Raw genomic sequence first — 25,057 nt, forward strand, 5'->3', positions numbered from 1 at the left:
CCTCCTTTCTTCCATTATGTTCAGGAAACAAATCTAGTGTAACCAGGATGATCCAGCTATCGCAGTGGCTACTGACCTGTTTTATTTTCAAATGAAAGGGTCTTTTTTATCCAAGGCTTTTAAATTTTACTAATCTTAAACTAAAAAGCCGACAGAGTATCAATACATATCACGAGTCTTAATGAAACTTTTAATAAATGCATCGCCCTCGGCCTTGATGTGCAGCTTTGCTGATACCCTTCTCAGCACCGCCAGCGTGGGGAACAGAACCCGCCGTGGGTGTCAGCAGACACTTACGCGCTGCTGTTTCCTATGGTCCATTCAGCACAGGAATGCCGGGGGGGTCATCTTGCCTCTGTGAAGAGTAGCCTGACGTAAGGCGAATGGGGAGACTTGCATCTCCTCTGGAGTTGTTGGCAAACAGGACCCCCAGGTCACGCGTGTAGCTGTGTCCGACTCTTGCTGCCCCGTGGACTGTCCTCAGGCTACTCTGTCCATGGGATTTCCCAGACGAGAATCCGGAGTGTGTAGCCATTTCCTTCTCCAGGAGATCTTCCCCACCCTGCAGTCGAACCCTCGTCTCCTGCACTGGCAGGTGGATTCTTTGCCACTGAGCCAGCAGGGGAGCCTGTCCCCCCAGGTGGGGGACTGCAGAGAGTGGCAGGTGTGAGTATCTGATCGATGCTGCGTAGTAATATTAATACTGAATGGACTTGACCTCCCGGATTCATTCCCAATGTCTAATGTTCACCCTGCTTCATATGTGTATTGTGGACGTGTCATGGGCGTCTGTGTTATGTCTGTGTAGGATATGTCTTGTATAGAGTCCATGCTGGACAGGCAATAGGATCGCAAAATATGACTCTAGGATGAAAAATGAGCTGTAACTGTATTTACCCAAGGCCTGCAAGATGAGAGACACTGCACAAGAAGCAGTGCACGACTTGGTTCATTTATCCTGATAATCACCATTTGAGGCCAGCATTACACCCCCGTTTCCCCGCTGGTGCACTCCAGCTCAGAGAGGCTCAGTGACTTGCCCAAGGTCACCCAGCTGCAAAATAGTACGGGTGGGGTCACACCCTGGTTGATCTAAATTCCAAACCTTTGCTCTTATCATGACAGTTTTTAAGTTACAGCATTTCTAGTTTAAAAATTGACACAGGTGAGTGAAATTAAAAAAATAAATAAATAAAAATCGACACAGCAGTGACGGGGAAAGTTTAAGGCTGGTAGGGAAAACCACCACCCCAGAGAGCTGGAACGGGCAGTTAGCTCCCTATGGCTGGAGAGCAGAGCCAGTGTGGCCACAGGTGAAAACCCACCCCGGGGGCTGCGTGGCCTTGGAGGGGCTGGCCCAGGTCCCACTGTTGTTGAGGTAAGCTGGGCCCCCACCCCGCCCGGCTGGGGTGTCTGGAACTAGGAGAAGATGACAAGCTTCTTAAGAGCAGGAAGTGTGTTCCCTGAAGGACCGGGCCTCCTCCAGTTTGTGATAAAATATGACTCAAGGTAAAACTCTGTTGACATCACTCTAATTCATGGCAGGACTTCACACAGAAAACCCCATAATAGATGGAGAGTAGGGAAATTAAGAAATCCCATATGAACAATAGGGAAGGGTTCAGGAACCACTTCAGTCTTATTTTATTGACTTCTTTTTGATCATCAAAGTTGCTTTCATCTCTGTAGTGACAATAGGCTTCTAGACTGTTTCTTATACTGATTCCTGATATGTTCTGTTAGGCTCCAGTTTACCAAAGAAATGTCAGGAAATACCCCTGGGTAAGGCTGAATATTTCATAATCTTTGCAGCCACGAAATGCTGGGTTCTTTTCACAAGATCCTAGGGTGTAGCTTAGCAATTGTTTCAGGAGAACTGAAGAGCAAATCATGGCACTCCTTCAGTTCATCTATGTTTAATCTGATTTAACTTCTATTTTATCTGAATCTGACCTTTCCATTCGTGGCACTAATAGTAGTCAAAAACAATTAGAAGTGTCGTAACTTACAGTCTTCAGGGTCTCGTTATGTGTGTGCTCACTGAGGGCATTTAAGGGCATTTAAAGTGTCAACATCGGTTGCGATTTTCTGCTTTGCATCTGGCAAAGCAATTGCTAGGTAACAGGAGTCAACCTGACATCAGCCAGTCAACCAAAATATGTGCAGAGCAGCCTCTTGAAATTTTTCTTCTCTTTCTTTTCAACCAAATATTATTATCCTGATACTAGCTGCATAGGGAATCAAAACTGAAACTGGCAGAATTACAAAGGGTAATTTCCTGGGCGTCTTTTTTTAACCTGCTCTAAAAAAAATTTAAGCTGTTTCTATTTTTCAATTAAGAAAAATTCCTGTGTTTTAATTCTAAAAAAAAAAAAAAAAACAAAAAAACGGAATGAGGCGTTCTGAAAGGTGTAGTTTTTACTTAAACACGGAAAGCCGCTTCTCCTCCAGTCTCGATGGCTGGCGCCTCAGCTGCCCCATGCCCACCTTGCTGGCATCGGCCTCTCCTCCAGCTCCCCACCCTCGGCAGGTAGGTCCCTGAGTGCCCGGGAACCTGTGGCTGCAGAGGGTTAGTTTGCCCCTTAAATGGCATCAGGATAACACCAATGTAACTAAAAAAGACCAATTTTCTGTCTAAGCCAACCTGACAGGAACAGGTGGTTGTTGCTGTTGTTTAGTCGCCAAGTCGTGTCCGACTCTGTGCCCCCTGGACTGTAGCCTGCCGGGCTCCTCTGTCTGTGGAACCTCCCAGGCAAGAATACTGGAGTGGACAGAAACATTTCTTTCCTTTAACGCATAAATAAAGAAGTAACAAGCTGGAATCAAGATTTCCAGTGGAAATAGCAACAGCCTCAGATATGCAGATGATACCACTTTAACAGCAGAAAGCAAAGAGGACCTACAAAGCTTCTGATGAAGGTGAAAGAGGAGAGTGAAAAGCTGGCTTAAAACTCGGCATTCAGAAAATGAAGATCATGGCATCCCGTCCCATCACTTCATGGCAAATAGATGGGGAAACAGTGGAAACAGTGACAGACTTTATTTTCTTGGGCTCCAAAATCACTGCAGATGGTGACTGCAGCCGTGAAATTAAAACGTCTGCTGCTTGGAAGAAAAGCTATGACAAATCTAGATAGCACATTAAAAAGCAGAAACATCACTTTGCTGACAAAGGTTTTCTGTATAGTCGAAATGGTTTTTCCAGTAGTCATGTATGGATGTGAGAGTTGGACTATAAAGAAAGCTGAGTGCTGGAGACTTGATGCTTTTGAACTGTGGTGTTGGAGAAGACTCTTGAGAGTCCCTTGGACTGCAAGGAGGTCCAACCAGTCCATTCTGAAGGAGATCAGCCCTGGGATTTCTTAGGAAGGAATGATACTAAAGCTGAAACTCTAGTACTTTGGCCACCTCATGCGAAGAGTTGACTCATTGGAAAAGTCTCTGATGCTGGGAGGGATTGGGGGCAGGAGGAGAAGGGGACGACAGAGGATGGGATGGTTGGATGGCGTCATGGACTCGATGGACGTGAATTTGAGCAAACCCCAGGGGAAAGTGAAGGACAAGGCTGCCTGGTGTGCTGTGGTCCATGGGGTCACAGAGAGCTGGACATGACTTAGTGACTGGACAACAGCAACAGGAAGGTAATTTTAAAGCCGTCATCCCCTCCAGGCCAGGAGTTAATGATACCTGACTCCCGATAAGATCTGAGCAAGCGTCCTAGAGTTCCGACAGTGGAGGGGAGGCCGGGGCTCCGGGCAGACCTCGCTGTGTGAGGAGACTGAGTCCTCGGGGAGCCCGTGGCCTCCTGTGATGGAAGCGGGCCGCCCACCCCGGGGCCATCGTCCATCGGACTGACCACACTGCGAACTGAGTCTGTGCTGGGGTCACTCAGGCTGAGCCTGTGTGCGCAACCACATCTCCTTTTTGGAAACAACACTGTCTCATTATTCACAGTGAGACCAGGTGATCTGCAAGCCTTTGCCAAAGTAAGTCAGTAAATTATGGAAAAGAAGGGAAGAAAAGAATTAGTCTAAAATTTTACTAGTGTTCAAAGCCAGGGTGTGTTTATCACACGGGCACTACACAACACCAGCCTCGGATCACAAACATAACGTAGACAATGCCGTACGCGTGACGAAGCCCCTGCTTTGAGCCAGGTATTTTCAGCCTCAAACGTGTGAACCTGGACCACTCAGGCTCCCAGAAGATTCTTTTAAATAAGTCAGTGAGAACTAGTACTTGGAGATCCAGTCCATAAGACGCAGCGCCGTGCTTTTCACGACGGATTGTCCCTTCTTTCCTGCACGTGTCACTCCTGGGCAGCGTGAGGTGCTGGCCCGCGATGGGGACTGAGAAGAAGCCTGGACGTGCGGGTTCTCCTCCGCCCTCAAGGGGCTCCCAGTGCAGTTGAGCGGAGGCGGTGTGGGGTGCAGGCTCCAGGCTGGGGTTTGACGACAGGCTTTTCCCCCTAAGGGGCCTCGAGGCTCAGGTCCACGAGGCGGGAGGTTGCCACCCTGGCCCTGCCCGCCATCTCCCCGACCGCAGGGGAGGCTCCCCCAGGGCAGGGCCTCCGGAGCCCGTGGCCAGGCCCTTAGCTCAGACCCCAGGCCGCCCGAAGGCCTTGCCAGTTCTCTGGCTGGCGTGTTTCAGCAGCTGACCGGTCTCGTTCCTCTCAGGTGTGTCCAGGCCCTGAGGTCTCGACGGGGCGTAGGTTGTCCTGAAGTGTGTCGTGAAGCGCTGGGCACGGTCCACGGTTCAGTCCCAGCCTCACAGCAGGCAAGGCCCGGACTCATCGGTTCATCCAGGACGGAGCCTGCTGAGTCTGGCGGCCAGTGTCGGGGCTGATCGTGTGTATCTGCGGAGGGGGCGGGGGGGGTCCCGAGACCCCCATTAAGGCCCGGGGGCGGGACCGGGGGAGGCTTCAGGACGAGCACGGCCTGCGGGGGCGGGTCCACCCCGTCACGACGGGTCTCGTGGCCTGTCCAGGCCCTACCTGGCCCGGACCTCAGGCTCCTAGAAGGTCAGCAGCCACACCTTCCCACGGGGCCCGTGTGGACATCGCGGCAGGATTCGTGAGAAACACGTCAGGAGCCAGGGAATGCGGATGGAGCACGTGTGGTTACAACTCTTCACCCAGGAGAAGGGCCCGTGAGGCGGGCGTCCGCAGAAGGAAAGACACTGGTCAGGATGAGGGGACTGCGGAGAACAGGGCCCGGGAGCCCGGGGTGCTGGGGAGCCTCCTGGCCGAGGGTCCCGTGGGTGGGGAGGAGAGACCAGGACGTCGGCTGCTCTCGTTTCATCCGTTGAGGAGCAGTGGCAGCAGCGAGCCCGGGTCTCCGCCGGCTCTGCCTGCTCTGTGCTCTGCTGGGGCCGTGGTGCCCGCCCTGGGCTCGGGGTGGGGACCCAGTCACTGCTCAGAAGGCAGTTTTCAGCCGCAGAGGACCTTTTTCTTTAACTGCATACTGTTACATGATTGCGTCTTTAGAGAGATCCCTCCAGCAGCAGAAGGCAAAATGAGAGATGACAAGAGCTGAATCCAGCTCCTTCTGCCGTCACACCGTTACCGCATTATCGTTTATTCCTGAAGAGTGTGTGGGCCTCCCACGGGGCCCAGTGACCCGTGAGGGAGAAGGTGGGCGTCGGGAGGACCAGCGTCAGCGCGGTAAAGCCGTCACTGGCCGGCACTTAAAGCCCCGTCAGCGCCAGGGGCCGCCAGCGAGCCTGTGCTCATGGTCAGCCTCACAGGCAGACATGGGGTGCAGACAGAGGGTCAGTTAAGCAATAATCATGACAGTTGTCGAAAGGAAGACCAGTGCTGTCTTTTACAGATTTCTAAGGCTTCAATTTCCATTTTCCATAATGGATTTTAAAACTTCACAGTCTTGGCTGCTATGGACTAACAGATCTGCAGTGCAATCTATTCGAAAGTCCCAACAGCTCAAAACTGTTTTATCCCTAAGCACATTATGAAAACGGAAATAATAATTGCAACAGAAATACCATTCAAAGACTTTTACTGACTTTTCGTGTTTAATGGTTATTACTCTGGCTTCTTTCAAGTAGCTTTAATAACCACAGTTTATTTACAAAATTCAGGCTGATTCCTTTGTTCCCAAGACAGCTGGTATGATACATTGTTGTAAAATGTAAGTTGTTATGAGAGACAGAACCACATTTAACTTTGGCCACATCTTATTCTCACTGAGAGTTTGAATTCTTGCCCCTGTTTTCTGAAAAACACTTGAAGCGTGCATTTCATCAAACCATGCCTTGTAAATCGTTATTCTAGGAGATTTTCATGGCAAAGCAAGTCAACCCACTTGTACCCAAAACCGCCCCTGGAAGCCACGCACGGCAACCACAGAGCCGTTTCTGTGGCAACTCAGAGCGGCTCTGGAGGGTGAGTGGGCTCCGCGCTCCACCACTGCTGTCCTGAGAGTCCCTCTGTGTTGGCCTTCACTCGAGGGGTGGGAGGCAGGTCCCCGCCTGCCCCCCGTGTGGTTTCAACCTCCTGCTCCCTCTGAAGTCCCAAAGCCAAGTGCCAGCACCGCGCCCCCTGCGTCACCGCAGCTGCTCGGGAAAGCGTCCTCTGCCCTGCTGCAGTGGCTGCTGGTCATGGAACATGGACGGGGGATGAAGCGGGGGTCCAGCCGCCGGGTACACGGGCTCTGAACTCTGACCTGGGCTGCCAGGTTCGAAGCCAGGCTGAGCGCCCGGGGCTGGGTCTCATTCCCGGCCGCCCGTGGGGAAGGGGCATGATCACGCGTTCTCACGTCTTTTGGTTTGATTTCTTTTTTTAAAGGTAGTTTTGTCTTTAATTTTAGTCTTTTTTAAAATTAGTTTTTAAAATCCAAAAATAATGGATCCAAATGAGTAAATAATTGTTGTTCAATCACTCAGTCCTGTCCAACTTTGTGACCCCATGAGCTGCAGCACACCAGGCTTCTCTGCCCTTCACCGTCTCCCGGAGCCGGCTCAAACTCATGTCCATTGAGTCACAGGTGCCATCTAACTGTCTCATCCTCTGTCGTCCCCTTCTCCTGCCGTCAGTGTTTCCCAGCATCAACCTCTTTTCCAATGAGTCAGCTCTTCGCGTCAGGTGGCCAAAGTATTGGAGCTTCAGCTTCAGCTTCAGTCCTTCCAATGAATATTCAGGGTTGATTTCCTTTAGGATTCACTGGTTTCATCTTGCTGTCTAAAGGTCTCTCAAAAAAGCAGGAACAAAAGCTAAAAACCACCTTGGGCTGTGTCCCACCTTATAGAATTGGTGGACAAGGACAGTGATCAAGCATTAGCCTGGGGGATGGAGTATCGTCTCCCAGGAAAGTAAGAAGACTGCATTCCTGGGCCCTATCCTGTCAAGGCATACTTCACTGGCAGTTACTAAGCCCTGAATTCATGGAACTGAGGAAGAAAAAGCAGAGATAAAACACAGAGATGGTAAGAGAGAGTGAGTCAGCATGGTCAGGAGAGATAAGTGTTTAATGACTGTATATTGTGCTCGTCACATTCAGAAAAGAGTGTCAAATAGTCTAAGCCTTACTTGCAATTCCTTTTCTACTGTGGTCCAGCCAGAAAAGATCTCCTTTTCCTGTTGAGGAAGGGCTGTTTTGAGGTAGAAGCGACTGAAATTGTTGTCGAGCGAGTGACAGAGCAGAGGTATTTCAGAGCCATCAGATGTACGTCAATCTACATTAGGGATAAAGAAGGAAGGGTGATTTTTTTTAAATACAGGGGAAAATTCAGAAGTTTAAAAGACCACTTGAACATACTTTCCTTGTAAATCACCTTTTGGATTTCTGTACAGAATTGGGCTTCCCTGGTGGCTCAGACAGTAAAGAATCGGCCTGCAATGCAGGAGGCGGGTTCAGTCCCTGGGTCGGGAGGATCCCCTGGAGGAGGAAATGGCAACCCACTCTAGTACTCTTGCCTGGAGACTCCCACGGACAGAGGAGCCTGACGGGCTACAGTCCAGGGGGTCAAAAAAGTCAGACATGAGTCAGCAACTAAACAACAATAATAGCAATTTGACGTGTTATGGTGCTGTTTTAAATGACGTTATTTTTAAATTTTCATTTTCTCAGTTTGTTGCTGGTACTGAAAAAGACAATTGACTTTTTGCGTAGACTTCCTTTATCACATTTAGGGAATTTCTTTCTATTCTTACCAAAAATCTCTTTTCTTTTTAAAATTATAAATGGATGTTTCTTAAATGCCTCCCTTCCATCTTTTGAGATAATTATATGAATTTTGTCCTTTATTCTAGTAATGCAGTGGACTTCATAGATTTTCTAATGTTAAATCCATGTTGCATTTCTAGAATAAGCCTCATTTGATCATGAAGACTTATTCCTTTTTACCTTTTGCTGGATTTTGGTTCACTAATATTTTGCTTAGAATCTTTACATCTATGCTTATGAATGACATTATCTTACAGTTTTCTTTTACTGTGATGATGTTATTCAATTTTGGTGTCAAAGTTTGCTGGTCTCATAAGACAAACTGGAGTGTTCCCTCTTTATCTGTTTTCTGGAAGAATCTGTGTAATACTGATAATTATTTTGTCCTGAAAATGTTTGGTAGATTAAGCTATCTGGGCCTAAGGATTTTTTGCTGGCAGAGTCTCAGTTATTTGTGGATGTACTTTCCTCGGTGGCCGTGGTATCGGAATTTATATTCTAACTTCTGCCCAGTGCTCCCTTCTCTGTTTGAGACTGTAATTTCATATACACGTATAAACAGGTATACTTCTCACCTTCTAACTGTATTTCCTGTGCTCTGTATTGATTGTGCTTATTTTTCTTAATCTAGCTTCTTCTTCACTGAGTCTCTCCTTAGCTGTGTCTAACCTGCTGCTCCACTCATTCTTAATTTTAACTGTTGTATATTCCAGAGCTAGAGTTTCTGCTCTGATGCTTGTTTAGCTTCCCGTTCTGTGCTGGGGTTCAGCACTCTTCCCCTAACTCTGTTGGACGTGTCTATTCTGGTTCTTTTAAAGTCCAGGTCTGATGGCCGTCACGTGGATCCGCGTGGTCGTCATTTCGCTGCGTCTCTTTCTCAGCTTCTGGTCACGTGGTCTTGGCTTCTCACGAGCCTGACTATTTTTGATAGTGTGCCAGATATTTTATATAGAACTTGGTAGCAGTAATTGCAGCCCGAAGATGATGGTCATTTTCTCTGGAGAGAATTTATGTTTGCTTCTCTGTAGGCAGGTAGTACCCTTTCCATCTGGAACAACCGTAGTCCATTTAGGTGGGGCTCCATCTGGGGAGGGGTGGTCTGTGTCCAGCTCACTCCCACTCCTAGGGTGCAGCCCAAGGGGCTCTACCCAGAAGCATGGGTCTTACCGAGCACTCCCCTGCAGTGAGCCCTGGATGCGGCTTATGTCTCCCTGGCTTCTTGTGCGGCTGTTGAAAGACCTACTCAGCTTCTCAGCCTCTGACCGCCCAACCTAAAATCGGCAGAGGCCCGTGTCCAGATGTCCCCAGAGCCAGACCCCCCGGTTCTCCGCATTTCTCTCCTCTCCGGGGCGGCCCCATAACCCTTCCCTGCCCTCCTGGTTCCCTGATAGCTTGAAGCAGACTTGGTAGAGACTCATTACTAGAAGCGGAAATCCACCCCAGAGCTCCCTTGACTTATGATGAGGTTGCGTCCTGATGAACCCACTGAAGCTGAGAATACAAGCTGAAAATTCATCTAATATACCAAACCCACTTCTGTTAGCCTACAGTCGGGTAAAATCATCTAACACAAAGCCTAGTTTATAATGGTGTTGAATATCTTGTGCAATTTATTGAGTACTGCCCTGAAAGTGAAATTCTTTCAGAATGCTTTGTCGGGACACAGAGGTTCTAAGAATGTTGGCTGTTTACCCTCGTGATCACGTGACTGACCGGGAGCCGCTGCCCAGCATTGCGACAAGGCTGTATCACTAGCCCTAGGAAAGACCAAGATCCAAAGTACGGTTTCCACTGAATGCGTATCGCCTTCACACCACTGTGAAAGAGAAAACTGGAAGTCGCTCCATCACCGGTCAGGGGCCATCTGTGTCTACGTTCCTGTGAATTACTCGATCACATTATTGCTAGTCTCTTCTACTGAGTTGATTTTCTAGTTTGATCTATAGAAATTCAGTTTCATATGAACTCTATTAATGATCTGTTAAATATGTTGCAAGTGCTTTCTCCTAGTTGCTTACCTTTAATCTCTTTATCCAGCATTTTAATTTTTGAGAACATTATCTTCCGTTTTTTTCCTTTATGATTTCTAAGCTTGCTTAGGAAGGTCCTCCCTCCCCCAGGATTATAAAATATATTCTCTTTTATTTTCTTCCATTATTATTGAGAGTTTTGTTTTATGCATTTTGACTCTCTAATCCACCTCAAATTTATTGTCATATACCATATGGTATGAGGTTTATAATAGAATGTTCCCCCAAGGAGAGGTCCATTCTCTCATCTGTGGACTTTGTGAATATATACATCACACGGCAGAAGAGAGCCTGCCGAGGCAGCTGAAGTGAAGAATCGGTGAGCGTGAAGCTGGGGCGGGATCTCAGATCACACAGGCAGTGGGCTCAGTCTAAGCACGAGGCTACATCAAGGGCAGAGGGCCCTCTGGCTGGAGGCAGAAGGCAGTGACCGAGGTGGGGCCAGAGAGCTTCCGAGAGGTGCAGGGCCCAAGGGAAGGCCCAGGGGACACCCAGCAGGGCGGGGGGGTGTCGCTCTGCAGGGAACTGAACTCTGTCCACAACCTCGAAGAGCGCCTCCAGGTGAGAGTCTGGCCCTCCCTTTCTGCCTCGCGAGACAAGAGCAGAGGGGCCAGGAACCCTCAGCCTCCTTCTGGAACTGGGAGGTGCTGGGCTTGTGCTGGTTCAAGCTGCTACGTTTGTGGTCGTTTGTTACAGCTACCCTAGAACTGGTACAGGGATCTTAATTTATTTCCAAAAATATACCCAGTTATTGGAACCATTTATGGACTGAGATATTTACTGGAAATTCTGCTTTGTCAACAATCAGATTTTCCATTTGTACGTGAATCTGCTTGGGACTTTGTATTCTTTCCTGATCATCAGCTTCCTGTGCCAAGATGAGTCACAGGGTATGGTGCTCGGAGGCATGGATTCCGGAGCCCCAGGGCCAGGGTTCACATCCCAGCTCTGCCACTTCCACGCCCCACACATCAGCCTACTTTTCTTGTCTAAGTTTCCCGGTCCTGAAAATGGGTTAATAATTACACCCACCTCGTAAAACTGTTGAGAAGCTGTCAGCTGCTACATGTAACCCGCTCACAGGGGCACTGTGCATAGCAGCTTGTCATCTGTAGGGAACGTCTTCTCTCGTCATTTTTTCAGGATTGTCTTACTTATTCTTGAGCATCACTACTTTCATATGAGTCTCACAATACCTTCCGCGTTTTAAAATCTCACCGAGGGTTAGGTTAGAATCACTCTTACTGCACTTCACCAATCAGTCTTCGGAGAATTGATGCGTTTGCATCTGTCTGCGTTTCATTGGGCCTCCTTCCGTAACTTCAGTTCACTGGGCCTCCTTCCGTATCTTCAGGACAGCTGAGACGTCTTCTTCTATGGACAGGGTACATGTCTTATTGGATTTATTCCCAAGTGTATCACGGCATGTTTTGCCTTTTGTGCAGGCATGGACTGCCAGACTTTCCCTTTATGTTCTCTGAACAGTTGTCCCTGTTTTCGGAGACATACTGACACTTGTTTGAATATATCCACCCCAAACAGAGCAGCTTATTATTTATTGTTCCACTCTTTTTCATGGCTGAGTAACAGTCCACTGCGTGTCTGCACCACCCCTTCTCTATCCCGTCATCTGTCAGTGGACCCTGAGGCTGCTCCCACGTCTTGGCCGCTGTAAACAGTGCCGCTATGAACACTGGGGTGCGGGTGTCTTTTCCGAGTATGGTTTTCCCTGGATATGTGGCCAGGAGGGGGGTTCAGGGTGATATGGTAGCTCTATTTTCAGTTTGCTGAGGAGCCTCACTCTCTCCTCCACAGAAGCTGCACGAGTTGACATTCCCACCCATACCGTCAGGCTCCCTTTCCGGTGCCTGAGAGTTTCCGCTTTCTGTGGCAGAATCTGTGGAGTTTAGACCCACACCTTCATTATGATTACCTGTGTGCATGCTTGTTCTTCCCGCTGGACTGAGATGCCCATGAGGGCAGAGGGTGTGATGTGGTAGGAATACACACACACGTGCATCCACGTGTATGCCGGTACACACACACGCATGCACGACACGCGGGGAGCCTCTCCCACGCGTGGCACAGCACCGTCGCTCCCTTCGGTCCCACGCGCTGGCGGGCAGCCGGGGGAGCCTCCGCGCCTGTCCTCGGCCGAGCGCCAGCCCGTCCTCCGTGGACCAGCAGTGCTGGACCGCGAGCTGGGGATCGAGTGGCATTCCAGCAGCAGCAGAGCGGGAGACACCGCGCCGGCCCGCCTGGGAGGCGCTGCCGTGGGTCTGCCTGGCGGGGTCGGAGGCACTTGGTTCCTTGTCAGCCTCTGAAATCCCAGGAATGCTGCTCCTCAGAAGCTACATGCACTTGGGCAGTTTTAGGGTTTCCTTTGCCTTCGTGGTTATGAATTATATGGACTCTGAGTGCTTAACTACAAACTGAGGGTTTTCCAGGTTGGGGATTGGAGTTATGAGAAGAAAACTGCTGAAATACAAGTTACTGGGGAAACAAGGGCCCCTGGGTGTGGGCAGGAGGTGCCAGACCTAGAGTCGCACTTACTGTGCGTGTTGGACACTCTGCACACCTGGAGGCCCCAGCCGGTCAAGAGCAAGGCCCGGCGTGAGAACTGTTTACGAATCAAAAATAAAATTTCCTAAATGGGCTCGTCACCAACTTTTATTTTATTGAAATGCAGTGACGTCCCTAAGTGTCCTGGGTGCAGGGCCCCGTCTGAAAGGCAGGGAGCTGCTGGGCAGACCTTCCCAGGTGGAGGGAGACCCTGGAGAGCCCCGCCGCGTGGCCTCTGACACTGCCTCCATCTTTGAGGTTCTGCAGGTTTATCCTCAGTGTTCAAATATCAGAGCTCATCTTCATCCCCTTTCCATGTTGTTTGGATGTATGAAATCTAACACAGACCTGAAATATCAATAACCTCAGATATGCAGATGACACCACCCTTATGGCAGAAAGTGAAGAAGAGCTAAAAAGCCTCTTGATGAAAGTGAGAGAGGAGAGTGAAAAAGCTGGCTTAAAACTCAACATTCAAAAAACTAAGATCATGGCATCCGGTCCCATCACTTCATGGCAAACAGATGGGGAAACAATGGAAACAGTGACAGACTTTATTTTCTTGGGCTCCAAAATCACTGCAGATGGTGACTGCAGCCATGAAATTAAAAGATGCTTGCTCCTTAGAAGAAAAGCTATGACCAACGTAGACAGCATATTGCAAAGCAGAGACATGACTTTGCCAACAAAGGTCTATCTAGTCAAAGCTATGGTTTTTCCAGTAGTCATGTATGGATGTGAGAGTTAGACCATAATGAAGGCTGAGTGCTGGAGAACTGATGCTTTTGAATTGTGGTGTTAGAGAAGACTCTTGAGAGTTCCTTGGACTACAAGGAGATCAAACTAGTCAATCCTAAAGGAAATCAGACCTGAATATTCATTGGAAGGACTGATGCTGAAGCTGAAACTCCAATACTTTGGCCACCAGATTCAAAGAACCTACTCATTGGAAAAGACCCTGATGCTGGGAAAGATTGAGGGCAGGAGGAGAAGGGGACAACAGAGGGTGAGATGGTTGGATGGCATCACCAACTCAATGGACATGAGTTTGAGCAAGCTCCAGGAGTTGGTGATGGACAGGAAAGCCTGGCGTGCTGCGGTCCATAGGATTGCAAAGAGTTGGACGTGACTGAGTGACTGAACTGAACTGTTCCTAGAATTAATTACCACCCCAAATCCCTAGTAATTTTAGTCACAGTTTTAGTCAATCCTATAACAGATACCAACTCAGAAAATACTGCTTTATTCCCCCACCCATTGCCCTGAAACTGGTCACTCTCCAGTTCCCTGGGTTTCTCCACGCGGCTCCCTGGGCGTTTTCCTAAGCTCGTTCAACCACTTGCCTCCTGGACTTCTGGGCTTCAGTTCTGTCAGGTCGGATTTAAATCTTGGTCAAGGCTTAGTGGGCCCATCTTTGTCCTCTGTTTAAGACGTATTACAGAGGGCACGACACCAGTACGAAGAAGTGACTCCAGCGCCTTGTTCCTAGAGGCAGCGCCGGGCGTAGGCTCCCCCTGAGGCTGCAGCCCAGCCCACCCTGCGCGCCCCAGGTGCCCAGAACCAGCATGTGCTCTGGGTGCTTCCGGGCCAGCGGTGCAAGACCAGGTGTGAAGTGCTTCCCAGACACTCCTCTGCCTCCATGTGGCAGCCCCTCAGACCAGGTGCCCGTGCTTAAAGAACACCCCGAGAGTCCGAAGAGAAGAAAGGGTGTGCTTTGTCCACGTGACGTCTGCGATGAGGGGAGAAAAGTGCAGAGAAGCCAGAGCCTGGAGTCGGCCTCTGCATCGCTCATTCGGGAGCGCCCAGCGTGAGTGCGCGTCCCTTCATCGGCTGCTACGTTCCCAGTGTCGGCTCCTAGTGCTCGGGAGTGAAAACAGAGGCGACCGTTGGAATTTCTCTGGTGAAGCCAGTTGGTGGTTTTGGGGAGATCGGGCAAGGCTTGTTGCGAGGGGACCCGTCCTTCAGCCGCGGCCCTCCGTCTGGTCGTACCTTGCTCGCGGCAGCAGGAGCCGCAGAGAGCACTCAGCCCTCCGCTGGAGGCCCGTGAACCGGGGCACTTTCTGTGCACATCTCCGCCAGGCGGGTCCCGGCCGGGCCGCTGGCCGACCACCAGCGAGTGGGCTGCTGGGCACGACGGTCTCTCGTCAGTGAAGGCGTGTGGGCAAGGCCCCGACGGTGCCCGGAGAAGGCAGGAGCAGAGAGGGGCCGCCGAGGCCGCGGCGGGAATTCGTAGCGGACCCCGTCAAGACTGTGTGTGTGTGTGTGTGTGTGTGTGTGTGGTGGTCGTCGTTTACTCTCTGCAGCCTCTGGTGAAGAAAGCAGGCTGCAAGAGGTGCCCAGAGCTGGAGTCTGGCCCAGAGGACCAGTGGAATGAGTGTGTCCAGTCTGGCTGAGTCAGCAAGAGAGATGGGGGAGCACTCCCCCTTACTGGGAGCAGGGACACTAGTGGCCAAGGAGGCTGGTGACAGCGGCGGCTCGGTCAGGCTGAGCCCCCCGGGCCGTCAGCCGGCGCCGCGGCGTCACCGGGCATCTTCGTCCCCGGCTGGGCGGCCGGGCCGGCTCGTCATCGGGCACACAGTCCAGGCCCTGGCAGTTTTCACGTAATCCAGTAGAAATAGCTGCTTGAAACTCACACTGGCTTAAACAGTGAGAATGTTTTGTTCTGTGTAACTGAGACGCAGCGCTGGCTTCAAGGGAGGCCTAATCCAATTACTCAAGTTATGTGACCAAAAGCCAGGGGCTCGCGCTCCGTTTTGAGGCTGTTTCCTTATCGTTGGCTCCGTTCTCGGCAAGTTCTCTTCCTTGTGGTTGCGGGACGACCACGAGCAGCCCCTGGCCTGCATGTCCAGGCTCAAACCACAGAGGAGGAAGCGCCTGTCCCCGCAGCTCCTGTGTCAGAGCCCGCCCTCCATCCTGGCCAGACCTCGAACAGTGGGCAATGCCAGGCCGCCCGAACGGGGTTCATGAAGCTGGCCCCTCCCGGGTCCCGAGGTCTGAAGACAGGGCTGAGCTTGGGAGAGAACTCCAGCCGCTTCCACATGCTGGGCCTCAGACCCCAGGTCCCAGCAGTGGGGGAGGGCTGGCTGGCCAGAGAGCCAGAGGGCCAGGGGCCAGCAGAGTGGGCTTGGTAAAGCCTGTGATGCAGCAACAGAACTCACTGAAGTCGAGGAGGTATTACGGAAAGATTTTCTCAACGTTGGGAGCAGGGAAGGCGTTGGCATAATGCAGGGTGAGATGTATCTTTATTCCAAAATCTCAGACTTGTTGCCGCCAAAGTGAAGTGAAAGCCGCTCAGTCGTGTCCAGCTCTTTGCAACCCCGTGTTCTATACAGTCCCTGGAACTCTCCAGGCCCGAACACTGGGGCAGGTGGCCTTTCCCTTCTCCAGGGGATCTTCCCAACCCAGGGATCAAACTGGGCTCTCCTGCTTTGCAGGTGGATTGTTTACCACGGAGCTAGCAGGGAAGCCCAAGGTCAGTGTTAAATGCGTGGGCAAGATACAGGGCAGGGAGGGAACTGCCCGGAAGTCTCAGTCACCACTCGAGTTGCCCAGAGAGATGCTCCTGAGAGCAGCCGCCACCAGTCACAAATAAAGCCAGCACACACTTCAGAACTCCATCCAAGGAAGAAAAGACCCTTGCTGTTTGTCTTCACATATAGATGAGATAGCTAGAATGTTCCCCATAGTTCCCCATAGTATGTTTTACCTGAAGGACCGATAAACAGGCGGAAGGACCGTGTGAATCACTGTTAGTCACATTATCAGCACACGGTGTTTGGGGTCTTTATTTCTAATTTTAGAGAGTGATGTTTCTCCATCACTGAAGTCAAGAAAAATACTGTGCCACAGAGGACGGAGCAGACCGCTGCCCCCAGCGCTGGTAGAGGGCTTTCTTCTTTGTCTTTTTTACTCTCCACAGTGAGTTCTTCTCAGACGTCATCTGAATATGTTTCTAGATCTCAGTACATTTTTAATACGAACAAAATCTTCCTGCTCTGGATTTGACCTTTGTTGGCTTGATGTGTTTTAAAGAAGGTGTGGGCAACAGTTTTATGAAGAATGCACCGAGACGTTCGTGGAGAAGCACGTTGGCGAGAATGAGGAGGAGGAAGACAAGGCGCCTCCTTCCTGCTCGACCAGCACACAGGCTCCTCTCCCACCGCTGTCGTAGGGGCGTGTGGGTTTTGTCTGAGCCAGGAGCAGCACACTCAAGGCTTTTAAAGAGAGTTCAGACTGTTTGTAACAGAAATTCCACTCTCAGGCCTGTCCAAATGGACCAAGCCAAGGCACTGGTTTATCCGATCTGTAAAAACAGAAACTGCAGCCTCTGTTGTTTTTGTTTTTTGTTGTTTTTTTTTTTTTTTGCCACACCACAAGGCAGTTCAGGACCTTAGTTCCCCTAGCAGGGATCAAACCCTCAGCAGTGAAGGTGCAGATACCAAACCCCTGGACCACCAGGGAAGTCACCAGAACCCCAGCCTCTCTTGAAAGCCTGAAGGTGGGCTGCCCTCTGGCCCCCATTTCCTGTCCCACCTGGCCCAGGGGTGGTGCTGGCCGCAGGCCCCCAGCTGTGTGTCTTCGGGTGAGCTCTGCTTCCTGTGGACCCCAACGCATGTTCAGAGGTTGGCAGAGATGCCTTTTGCTGTTTTCAGTCACTCAGTTGCCTCCGACTCTTTCAGGCCCCGTGGACTGTAGCCCACCAGGCTTTCCTGTCGATGGGTTTTCCCAGGCAAGAATATTGGAGTGGGTTGCCATGTTCTCCTTGAGGCAAGATGAAATGATAGGCTTGGTCAGAGGGTGCTGCGGAAGCAACAGCGAATCACAGCTGCCCCACTCACTGCCCCTGCCTCAACATTCAGAAAATCACTCCCGTTCAGAAATTGGTCCCGTTCAGAAATGAAAACTTCACTTTTTTTCAGAGAAAGGAGTTAGCATAAGATCCTTGTTAGATTGAGAGAGAAAGAATATAAGCAAAAATCAAATTAGAACACAGACCAAATGGGAAATTACCCAAGAAGCAGGGAAAAGGTTCAGACAAATTACAGTTCTTTGAAACAGTTCTGCATAATGCCAAAGCATTTAAAGAACACACTGAAATGCCTCTGTCTTCTGAGAGAGAAATTGGACAGGATCATTTTTGTACCTAGCCAAGCTGTGTTTCACACAGACAGGTTGTGGGCAGATACTGCAAACAAGCAGTGACAGAGAAACTGGAGCGAACGTGAGCAGTTTTAAAGGCGGTCCGGCGGGGCTTCCCTGGGGGCTCAGCGGTGGAGAGTCTGCCTGCCAGCACAGGGCAAGGGGACACAGCTTCAATCCCACAGCCCACAGACCACGGAGCAACTAAGCCCGTGGGCCACAACCACTCTAGAGCCCAGGAGCCTCACCTGCGGAGCCCGTGTGCCTAGAGGCCCTGCTCAGCAGCGAGAAGCCAGTCAATGAGATGCCCACACACAGCACCTAGAGAGTAGCCCCTGCTTGACCCAACTAGAGACTCCCTCATGGCAGTGAAGACCCAGCACAGGCAGAAATAAATACACACAATCATTTTGTAAAATAAAAATGAGTAGTAGCTCAAAATTCCAGAGCCAGCATTGAATGATAGAAAAAAAACAGTCAATATATCATAGCCTGTGAGGCCTTGCTAAGGTTGCCCCTAAGGTCTGATTTACAAGTCATGTGTTTTTCTTGGTGTTTGTCTTTCATTTAAGTCAGTTGACAGATGTTACTATTGGACTTAAGTCCAAGAAGATAAAATGGGAAGAATCAAACATTTCATCAGTGGGGAAGATCATTTCATCCTTTTCTTTTCCCTTTGGATATAAATCACAAGATTATGACATACCTCAAAAAATACTTTGCCAAAAATTTTAAAAATTACATTCAAGAGCACTTGCCATGGGACTTGAGTAGGTAGTAAAATAAACTATTAGAGCACATTTCTTCCTTAATTTAGTCTAGTGTCAGAGACTTGGAATTAAAGGCTAGTAGTTGTAATGTGCTCAAGGTGTCCATTGACTTGTCTAAGTGAACTCAGTTGCACTCATTTTCATAGTCTGGTGCCTATTTCCAGGTGTGCCCAATGAATCGTCTGTGGGGTACACTGCAATTCAGCGTTAATACTCGGTTAAGTCCCCACAGCACATGCCACAAATTTTCAAATTCCACAGCATCTCAGACTAGGAGAAAGAAAAATAAACAGAGCTGGAGAAAGACAGCAGGAAGGACACTCACACTCAGACTCACACACAGACACGCGTCTCCATCCTGCTCAGACACAGGCTCCCAGACTTCCCCCCACCTTCAGTGCCTGTTTGTAGCTTGACGAGCCACCATCTTCTTGACGAGCCCAGTGGCCACCCGTTAGCAGAATAAGACCTCAATGTATTCTGGAGGCAGAGGGAAACTCGTGAATCAGACACACTCGTTGCGCCGAGGGTGCTCTGGTCTGGTCTGCGTGTCCGGAGACACTTGGAGGCGTGGCTGTGCAGGTTCTCCTTCCCTTGTTTCTTTGTAATCGAGGTGGTACCAGGCACCCAGGCACCGAGACAGTGGGGGGGTGTCTGAGCCGCCTGGCCACACGCTATGGGTCGTCTGCACACACAGCGTAGCGTGACCTCCATCCACCCCCCGAACAAGAAGAGCATGTAGGAGCAGCATCGTGAGAGCAGAGCACGAGTGTTCTCCTTACTTTGTGCTGAAACTGCAAGGATTTTAGGGGAACGAAATGCTGTTGCGGGGACTGCCTCGCGCAGCCTCTCCAGGACTGCTGGGTACCTTTCCAGTTTGTGACTGCGCTTCCCCATATCTCATGCCAGTCGTCTGGCTTCTGACCTCATGTCACAAACTTACCTTTGTAACGATATTTTTCAGTGATTTCTTAAATTCAAACCAGTCATTTCTGTGGTTTAAAAAAATTGCTGTTCTTTTCACTCTAGATAACTTACATACGACAAGAATATGAAACAAAATTTAAAGGGTTGATGCCGGCATCTCTAAGACAAGAACTTGAAGACACCATCTCCTCCCTAAAGTCACAGGTAATTACTAGAAGTCAGGAATGTCCTGAGGGCTCAGGTGGCATGCATATTTTAATTAATAAGCTTACTTCTGAATTGGTGCCAGAAATCAGTGTGGTGTCATGGAATAACCTGGTACCCAGGATGAAGTGTTTTGTGTTTTGGGGAGGTTTTAAAATTTTTCTGACCATTTTAAGAACTCTCTGCTTGATAAGACTTTCTTGAAAGCATCCTTGAAATTCAAAAGTTCAGTTATGGTTACTTTTATTTACAGTCCACATTCCAATACAGACTCACCCTTTTATTCTTGGTACCAGGCCTGAAATGGAATCACTTAGCACGTTGCTAACTTCTTATGATGTGAATGTGTGAAGAAGTAAAAAACAGGGCTGAGTTAGAAGTGCTTTTATTCTGATGTATTTATATGATTATTAGAGATAAGAAGATGCATTTTAAGGTCAAAGGAGGGTAATGACATGGTATTCAAATAATTTGGTTAAAGATTTCCGCTGAAACGTGTAATTCTTGGTAGTTTATAAAAAATAAAGTTGACTTCAGTTTTGATACTAATTCAGTTTTGATACTAAAACTTCCTGGTCTTCCCTGGTGGCTCAGTGGTAAGAAATCCCCCTGCCAGTGCAGGAGACTCAGGTTCGATCCCTGAATTGGGAAGATCACTCCAGCATTCTTGCCTGGAGAATCTCATGGACAGAGGAGCCTTGTGGGCTGCAGTCCATGGGCTCGCAAAGACTTGAACATGACTTAGTGGCTGAGTATGAGTGCGAAAAACTTCCTACATAAGTTTTCTCTAAAACACGTTTTATTACTTGCTGTATATATTTTATAGATACATAACTTTTTAGATTTTAGATGGGTACTTTTTAAAAAATCAAATGTTTTAACTCAGTATGAGAAAAGAGTTCACATATTCCCATTTCTAAAACACTTAGAAACTTAAAACATACTATTTTTTCCCTGCAGAAGCTCTGCAAGAGAAAAATTTCTCTGCTTTCTGTGCCAAGAACAGTGCCTGCCACAGAGAAGGGGCCCAATACATGTATTTACAAAGAAAACCGGTCGCCCAGTTTAAGGGCGCTCACATTGTCCGTCTGCATGTGAGAGGCGGGTGCGTGGCCCATGACAGCTGCACCTTTCCTGGTCCCTCAGTAAACGCCTCTTACCTGAGAATGAGAAGCCTATTACATCCATCCCTAGCTAGCTCCCATTTCTGGAGCTAAGGAGTCTGGCCGTACTCATGGCTACCAACAAAGCAGACGTGGTGGGAGAGTGTTAGCCTGGAAAGGGCTGCACGCACGCTGGCTCTCAGGCGTGTCCGACTCTGCGACCCCATGAACTGCAGCCCTCCAGGCTCCTCTGTGCATGGGATCCTCCAGGCAGGAACACTGGAGTGGGTTGCCCTGCCCTCCTCCAGGGGATCTTGCCCACCCAGGGATCAAACCCGCGTCTCTGCCTCCGGCGTTGCAGGCGGATTCTTTACCCCTGAGCCACCGGGGAAGCTCTCAGAGAGGGTCAGGTCATCTTTATTTACATGAAAAGCTCTCCTTCAGGTGTGCCTCTCCCCTCGGCGCGGAGGAGCCCTTCCTTGAGGCCGGCTGTGTGGGACCCGGCACCTTCAGAGGAGTTGTTGTTTTAGAAAGACGGAAACCTGATATCCATCCGCAGAACTCCTGTTACCGTGCATATCATTCACTGTAACAGAAGTGCTTCAGCTCCTAAAACTGGACGTTGACCCAAAGGCAAGGGCTGTCAGCTGCATGTGGGCCCCAAGGCAGCAGCTGCTCAGCCGAGTCCCAGGCCAGACGGGGAAGATTCGGTTTGAAAGCACAGGTGCCCGTGTTTGTGAAAGCTGTTGCCATTCTGATCGCAAAGCACGGTAGGGGCAGGGAGGTGGACATCCGTGGACCTTGTGAACTGTCGCGGGGCGTACTGGGGCAGCAGGTAGACTTGAGACCGGGGTGAGGCGCGCACCCCTTGAGACGAGCCCCGCACGCTGCTCCTGCAGGCAGGCCTTCTGCTTTGCCAGCTGGCCTCTCCTGCGTAACTGTGGCTCAGCAGCCACCGTCACCATGCTTTCCATTCAGACCAGGGGCGAGAGTACACAGTTCCGAAGTGATCGGATGCCACCAACTCTGGTCGCCTTCAGCGGCAGTATCAGTCATCGGAAAACAACCCCTGCGTGGTTGTATACAGTGCCTTTGAGTCTCCACCCGACACAGGTGTCTTTAATCGTGCAAGCTTTGCGCTTCGGGACCCTGCGGCCGCGCCCTGCAGGCCTGCCTGGGGGCAGCTCAGGTCCCCGGGGCCCTCGCCCCAGCTCTACTGGCGGGAGGTACCGGCCCAGAGCTCAGTACTAGGCACCTGCCCCAGCAGCCGTCGCTTCATGACATCTCATGACCCTGGCAAGTGGCTGTCATTCACCCCAGGTCACAGGTGAGCGTCAGAAGCAAAAAGGACTTTCTAGAGCCGTGGGAGCCACGCCAGGAACTGAGCCCAAGTTGGCCTCATCCAAGCACTGTGCACAGCAGAGCACCGCCTCTGTAGCCCCGGGGAGTCCCTGGGGGCAGACAGCAGTCTCCGCAGGCGGCGATTTGCTTCCTGCTCACTCGTTCTTTCCGTCAGCAGCTGGGGGTGCCAGCCACGTCTCTGCCCTGAAAAGGAGACGGGGGCACACAGATGTTCCCATGCCACCCGCCCCTCACAGAAGGGCTCTTGCACAGACAGCTGGATAAGTGGTAACCGAGCAGGAGACAGAAGTGGGGCAGCTGCCCGGCTCGCAGCCAGAGGCGTCGAGGTGGGCAGGAGCCGAGACCCTGAGCCCGGGACTGGGCCGTGGGCAGGAGGCCTGCGTCAAGGCCAGCGATCAGGGGGACGTGGGGCGGAAGGCGGTGATGGAGGAGGCGGAGACGAAGCCGCCAGGACGGGCCCGGCCCCCTCGTCTCTGCGGCGCGGGCTGTGGCCCCGCCTCTGCAGCCTCTGACGGTGCGGGGGGCGCGGATGTGGTCAAGCATGGGGCCACAGCATCAGGTTCCCAGGGACCTGTGTTTCACCCGGGGGTGCACAACCCTCCGTGCGGCCGAGGAAACTGCCGCGCCTCCTCTCACCCAAGGCCTCTTTTCCAGGTTAACTTCCTGCAGAAGCGGGCGTCTGTCCTACAGGATGAGCTGACCGCCTACCAAAGCAGAAGGTACGGCCGCCCGCGGGTCTCCTGACCAGTCTGCGTTTCACCTGGGGGTCTCCTGCCCGGGAGCCAGTCTTCATTAAAAGGCACAAACCTACCAGTGTTAGAAAAAGACTTAATTTTCAGTACAGTGCCTGTACCGGAGGAGCCCTCCCCCAGCCCCAGCGTCATCTTCACGCTCCATCAGCGCCGCCCAAACAAGGGTCAGCGGCACCCGACGGGCCCGGGCTGCGGCAGAGTCAGGACGGGGTGTGCTCCGCAAGCCCGGCTGCAGCTTAAGGAGCAGGTCTCCCTCCTGAGACGGTGGGCTGACGCGGTCCTGGTTGCCCACCGCTTCAGGGCCCACGTCCCCTGCGCTCAGCATGGACACAGGAGCTCCCGGCCCCAGAGATAAAGGCTCAGTGATGTCACCGCGCTGGCCAGGACCCCAGGGTCCCCAGGGCCCCCCTCTCAGGGACACAGGAGACCATTCTGGTCAAAGGTTCTCGAGACGTCGCTGACCTGGGTTGCGCTTACCTGCCCCAACAGCCCTCCCCCTGTTCAGTGAAAAGCTGAGCCGTTTGTCTGGCACTGAATTAAAAGTAAAAACTCCGGAGACGCTGCCATTCGTGACTCCAGTAAACGACAGCAGCCTACTGTGCTGCTCGGGAGCATGTTCAGTGTCTTGCCACAGCCTCTGAGGGGAGAGAATTGGAGAAAGCACACACACACACACAGATCAGTGTGCTACACAGCTGAAACTAACACAGTATTGTAAATAAGCTCGACTTTGATCGTTTTTTAAAAAGTGAAAACTTCGAGACTTGTTCACTTTTCAGAAGCTTCTGTTCCTCGGTATAGAGAGGACTTGATCCTTCTGGGTGTTGATGATGAAGTTTTGACATCAAGCAGCCCTCCCGCCCCACATCCAGCTCCTCCTGAATTAGAGCATATGTGACTTCAGATGGGCCCGGACGCCAAGAAAGCCCTAACTCTGGGTTCTGCCTTTCAGGTGACCGTGTGGGGCCCCTCCGGGTCACCCCGGAGAGAGCGGTGGATCCAGCCGGCCCAGCTGCACTGCACATTTCTTCCAGCAGGTTTGAAGATTCGGATATTGTTTCAGTAAACTGTGAGACCAGTGGCATTTTTTTTGATACTTAAACGATTTAAGATCATAAAAACGTCCATCACTCATACAGCAATGGCTGGTTTTGTGTGTCTGCCTTTTTTTTTTTTTAACGTTCCTTTATTTCCACTTTCCATATTTGTGTGCATCTGAGTGTGTCCTGAGAATTGCTGGTTTGGGAGGAAGATGATTCGTCACAGTGCCTCTTGGATGCCTTTGCATAGAATTTTACCAGTTGCCGCTGCTCCAAATCACGTTTGTAGCATATCAGTATTTTTAACGTGTTTGCATTATCTTCATGTTCATATATTATTAAAATATTATTTTGTACTTATCAATTTTATTTCTACATTTTTATTGTACCTCATATGCTAGACTAAAGATGACATGGTATTTTTTCTCTGGAAAATACTGACCATCTCAAATCGTGCTATGGGGAAAAAATATCTTATGTCGGGTCAAAGATCACATTCATACATAGTGTGTTTCTTTAGAATAAAAATCGCTGAGTCAACTGACATGAGTCCAAGTCCCTGTCATGCTGGTCTCCAATCTCATCTGGCTCTAGAGGCAGATTAGGGCACGACTTCTGTGTGGCAGCTGTGGTTCTACTGTTACCTGCTTGATCTCTGATTTTATGGCTGTGGTTTAATTATAACCTCAATGGATGCTCCTTACGGAAGCCTCCGAATGTCGAGATGGGTTGGGAGGCTGCTCAACACCCTGGCAAGTGATGGTGGAATGAGTTTGCCGGGTCCGCCATCCTCGCGGAGAGAATCTGGCGTTTTAGTGCCCACCCAGGAAGCCAGGAAGCAGCTCCGTGCTCATGGGCCGGCCCCACCTGCCAGGGAAATGCTGAACTGCAGCGGATGGTCGCATGCTCTCGGCTGCACTGTGGTGCGTGCCTCAGGCCCTCTGAGCCGCTCAAAAAATCTGGGCTGTGGGTGAGGCTGGAGTCATCT

General features: G+C 50.6%; 1 protein-coding gene across 12 annotated transcripts in view; it reads left to right on the forward strand.

The window, feature by feature from the left end:
- The window catches only part of CEP112 (centrosomal protein 112), a 309,950-nt gene extending 285,517 nt beyond the window's left edge, over positions 1–24,433 (forward strand). For all 12 annotated transcript variants that reach the window (XM_040244376.1, XM_040244381.1, XM_040244382.1 and 9 more), the window contains 3 exons: positions 19,711–19,812; positions 22,932–22,996; positions 23,982–24,433. In XM_040244376.1, coding sequence (XP_040100310.1) covers positions 19,711–19,812; positions 22,932–22,996; positions 23,982–23,985 — 171 coding nt within the window. In that variant the 3' untranslated portion in view covers positions 23,986–24,433. The remainder of the gene's footprint in view (positions 1–19,710; positions 19,813–22,931; positions 22,997–23,981) is intronic.
- Positions 24,434–25,057: the final 624 nt, after the last annotated feature.

Source organism: Oryx dammah, unplaced genomic scaffold (genome assembly GCF_014754425.2).
Source record: "Oryx dammah isolate SB20612 unplaced genomic scaffold, SCBI_Odam_1.1 HiC_scaffold_8, whole genome shotgun sequence".
Lineage (NCBI taxonomy): Eukaryota > Metazoa > Chordata > Mammalia > Artiodactyla > Bovidae > Oryx > Oryx dammah.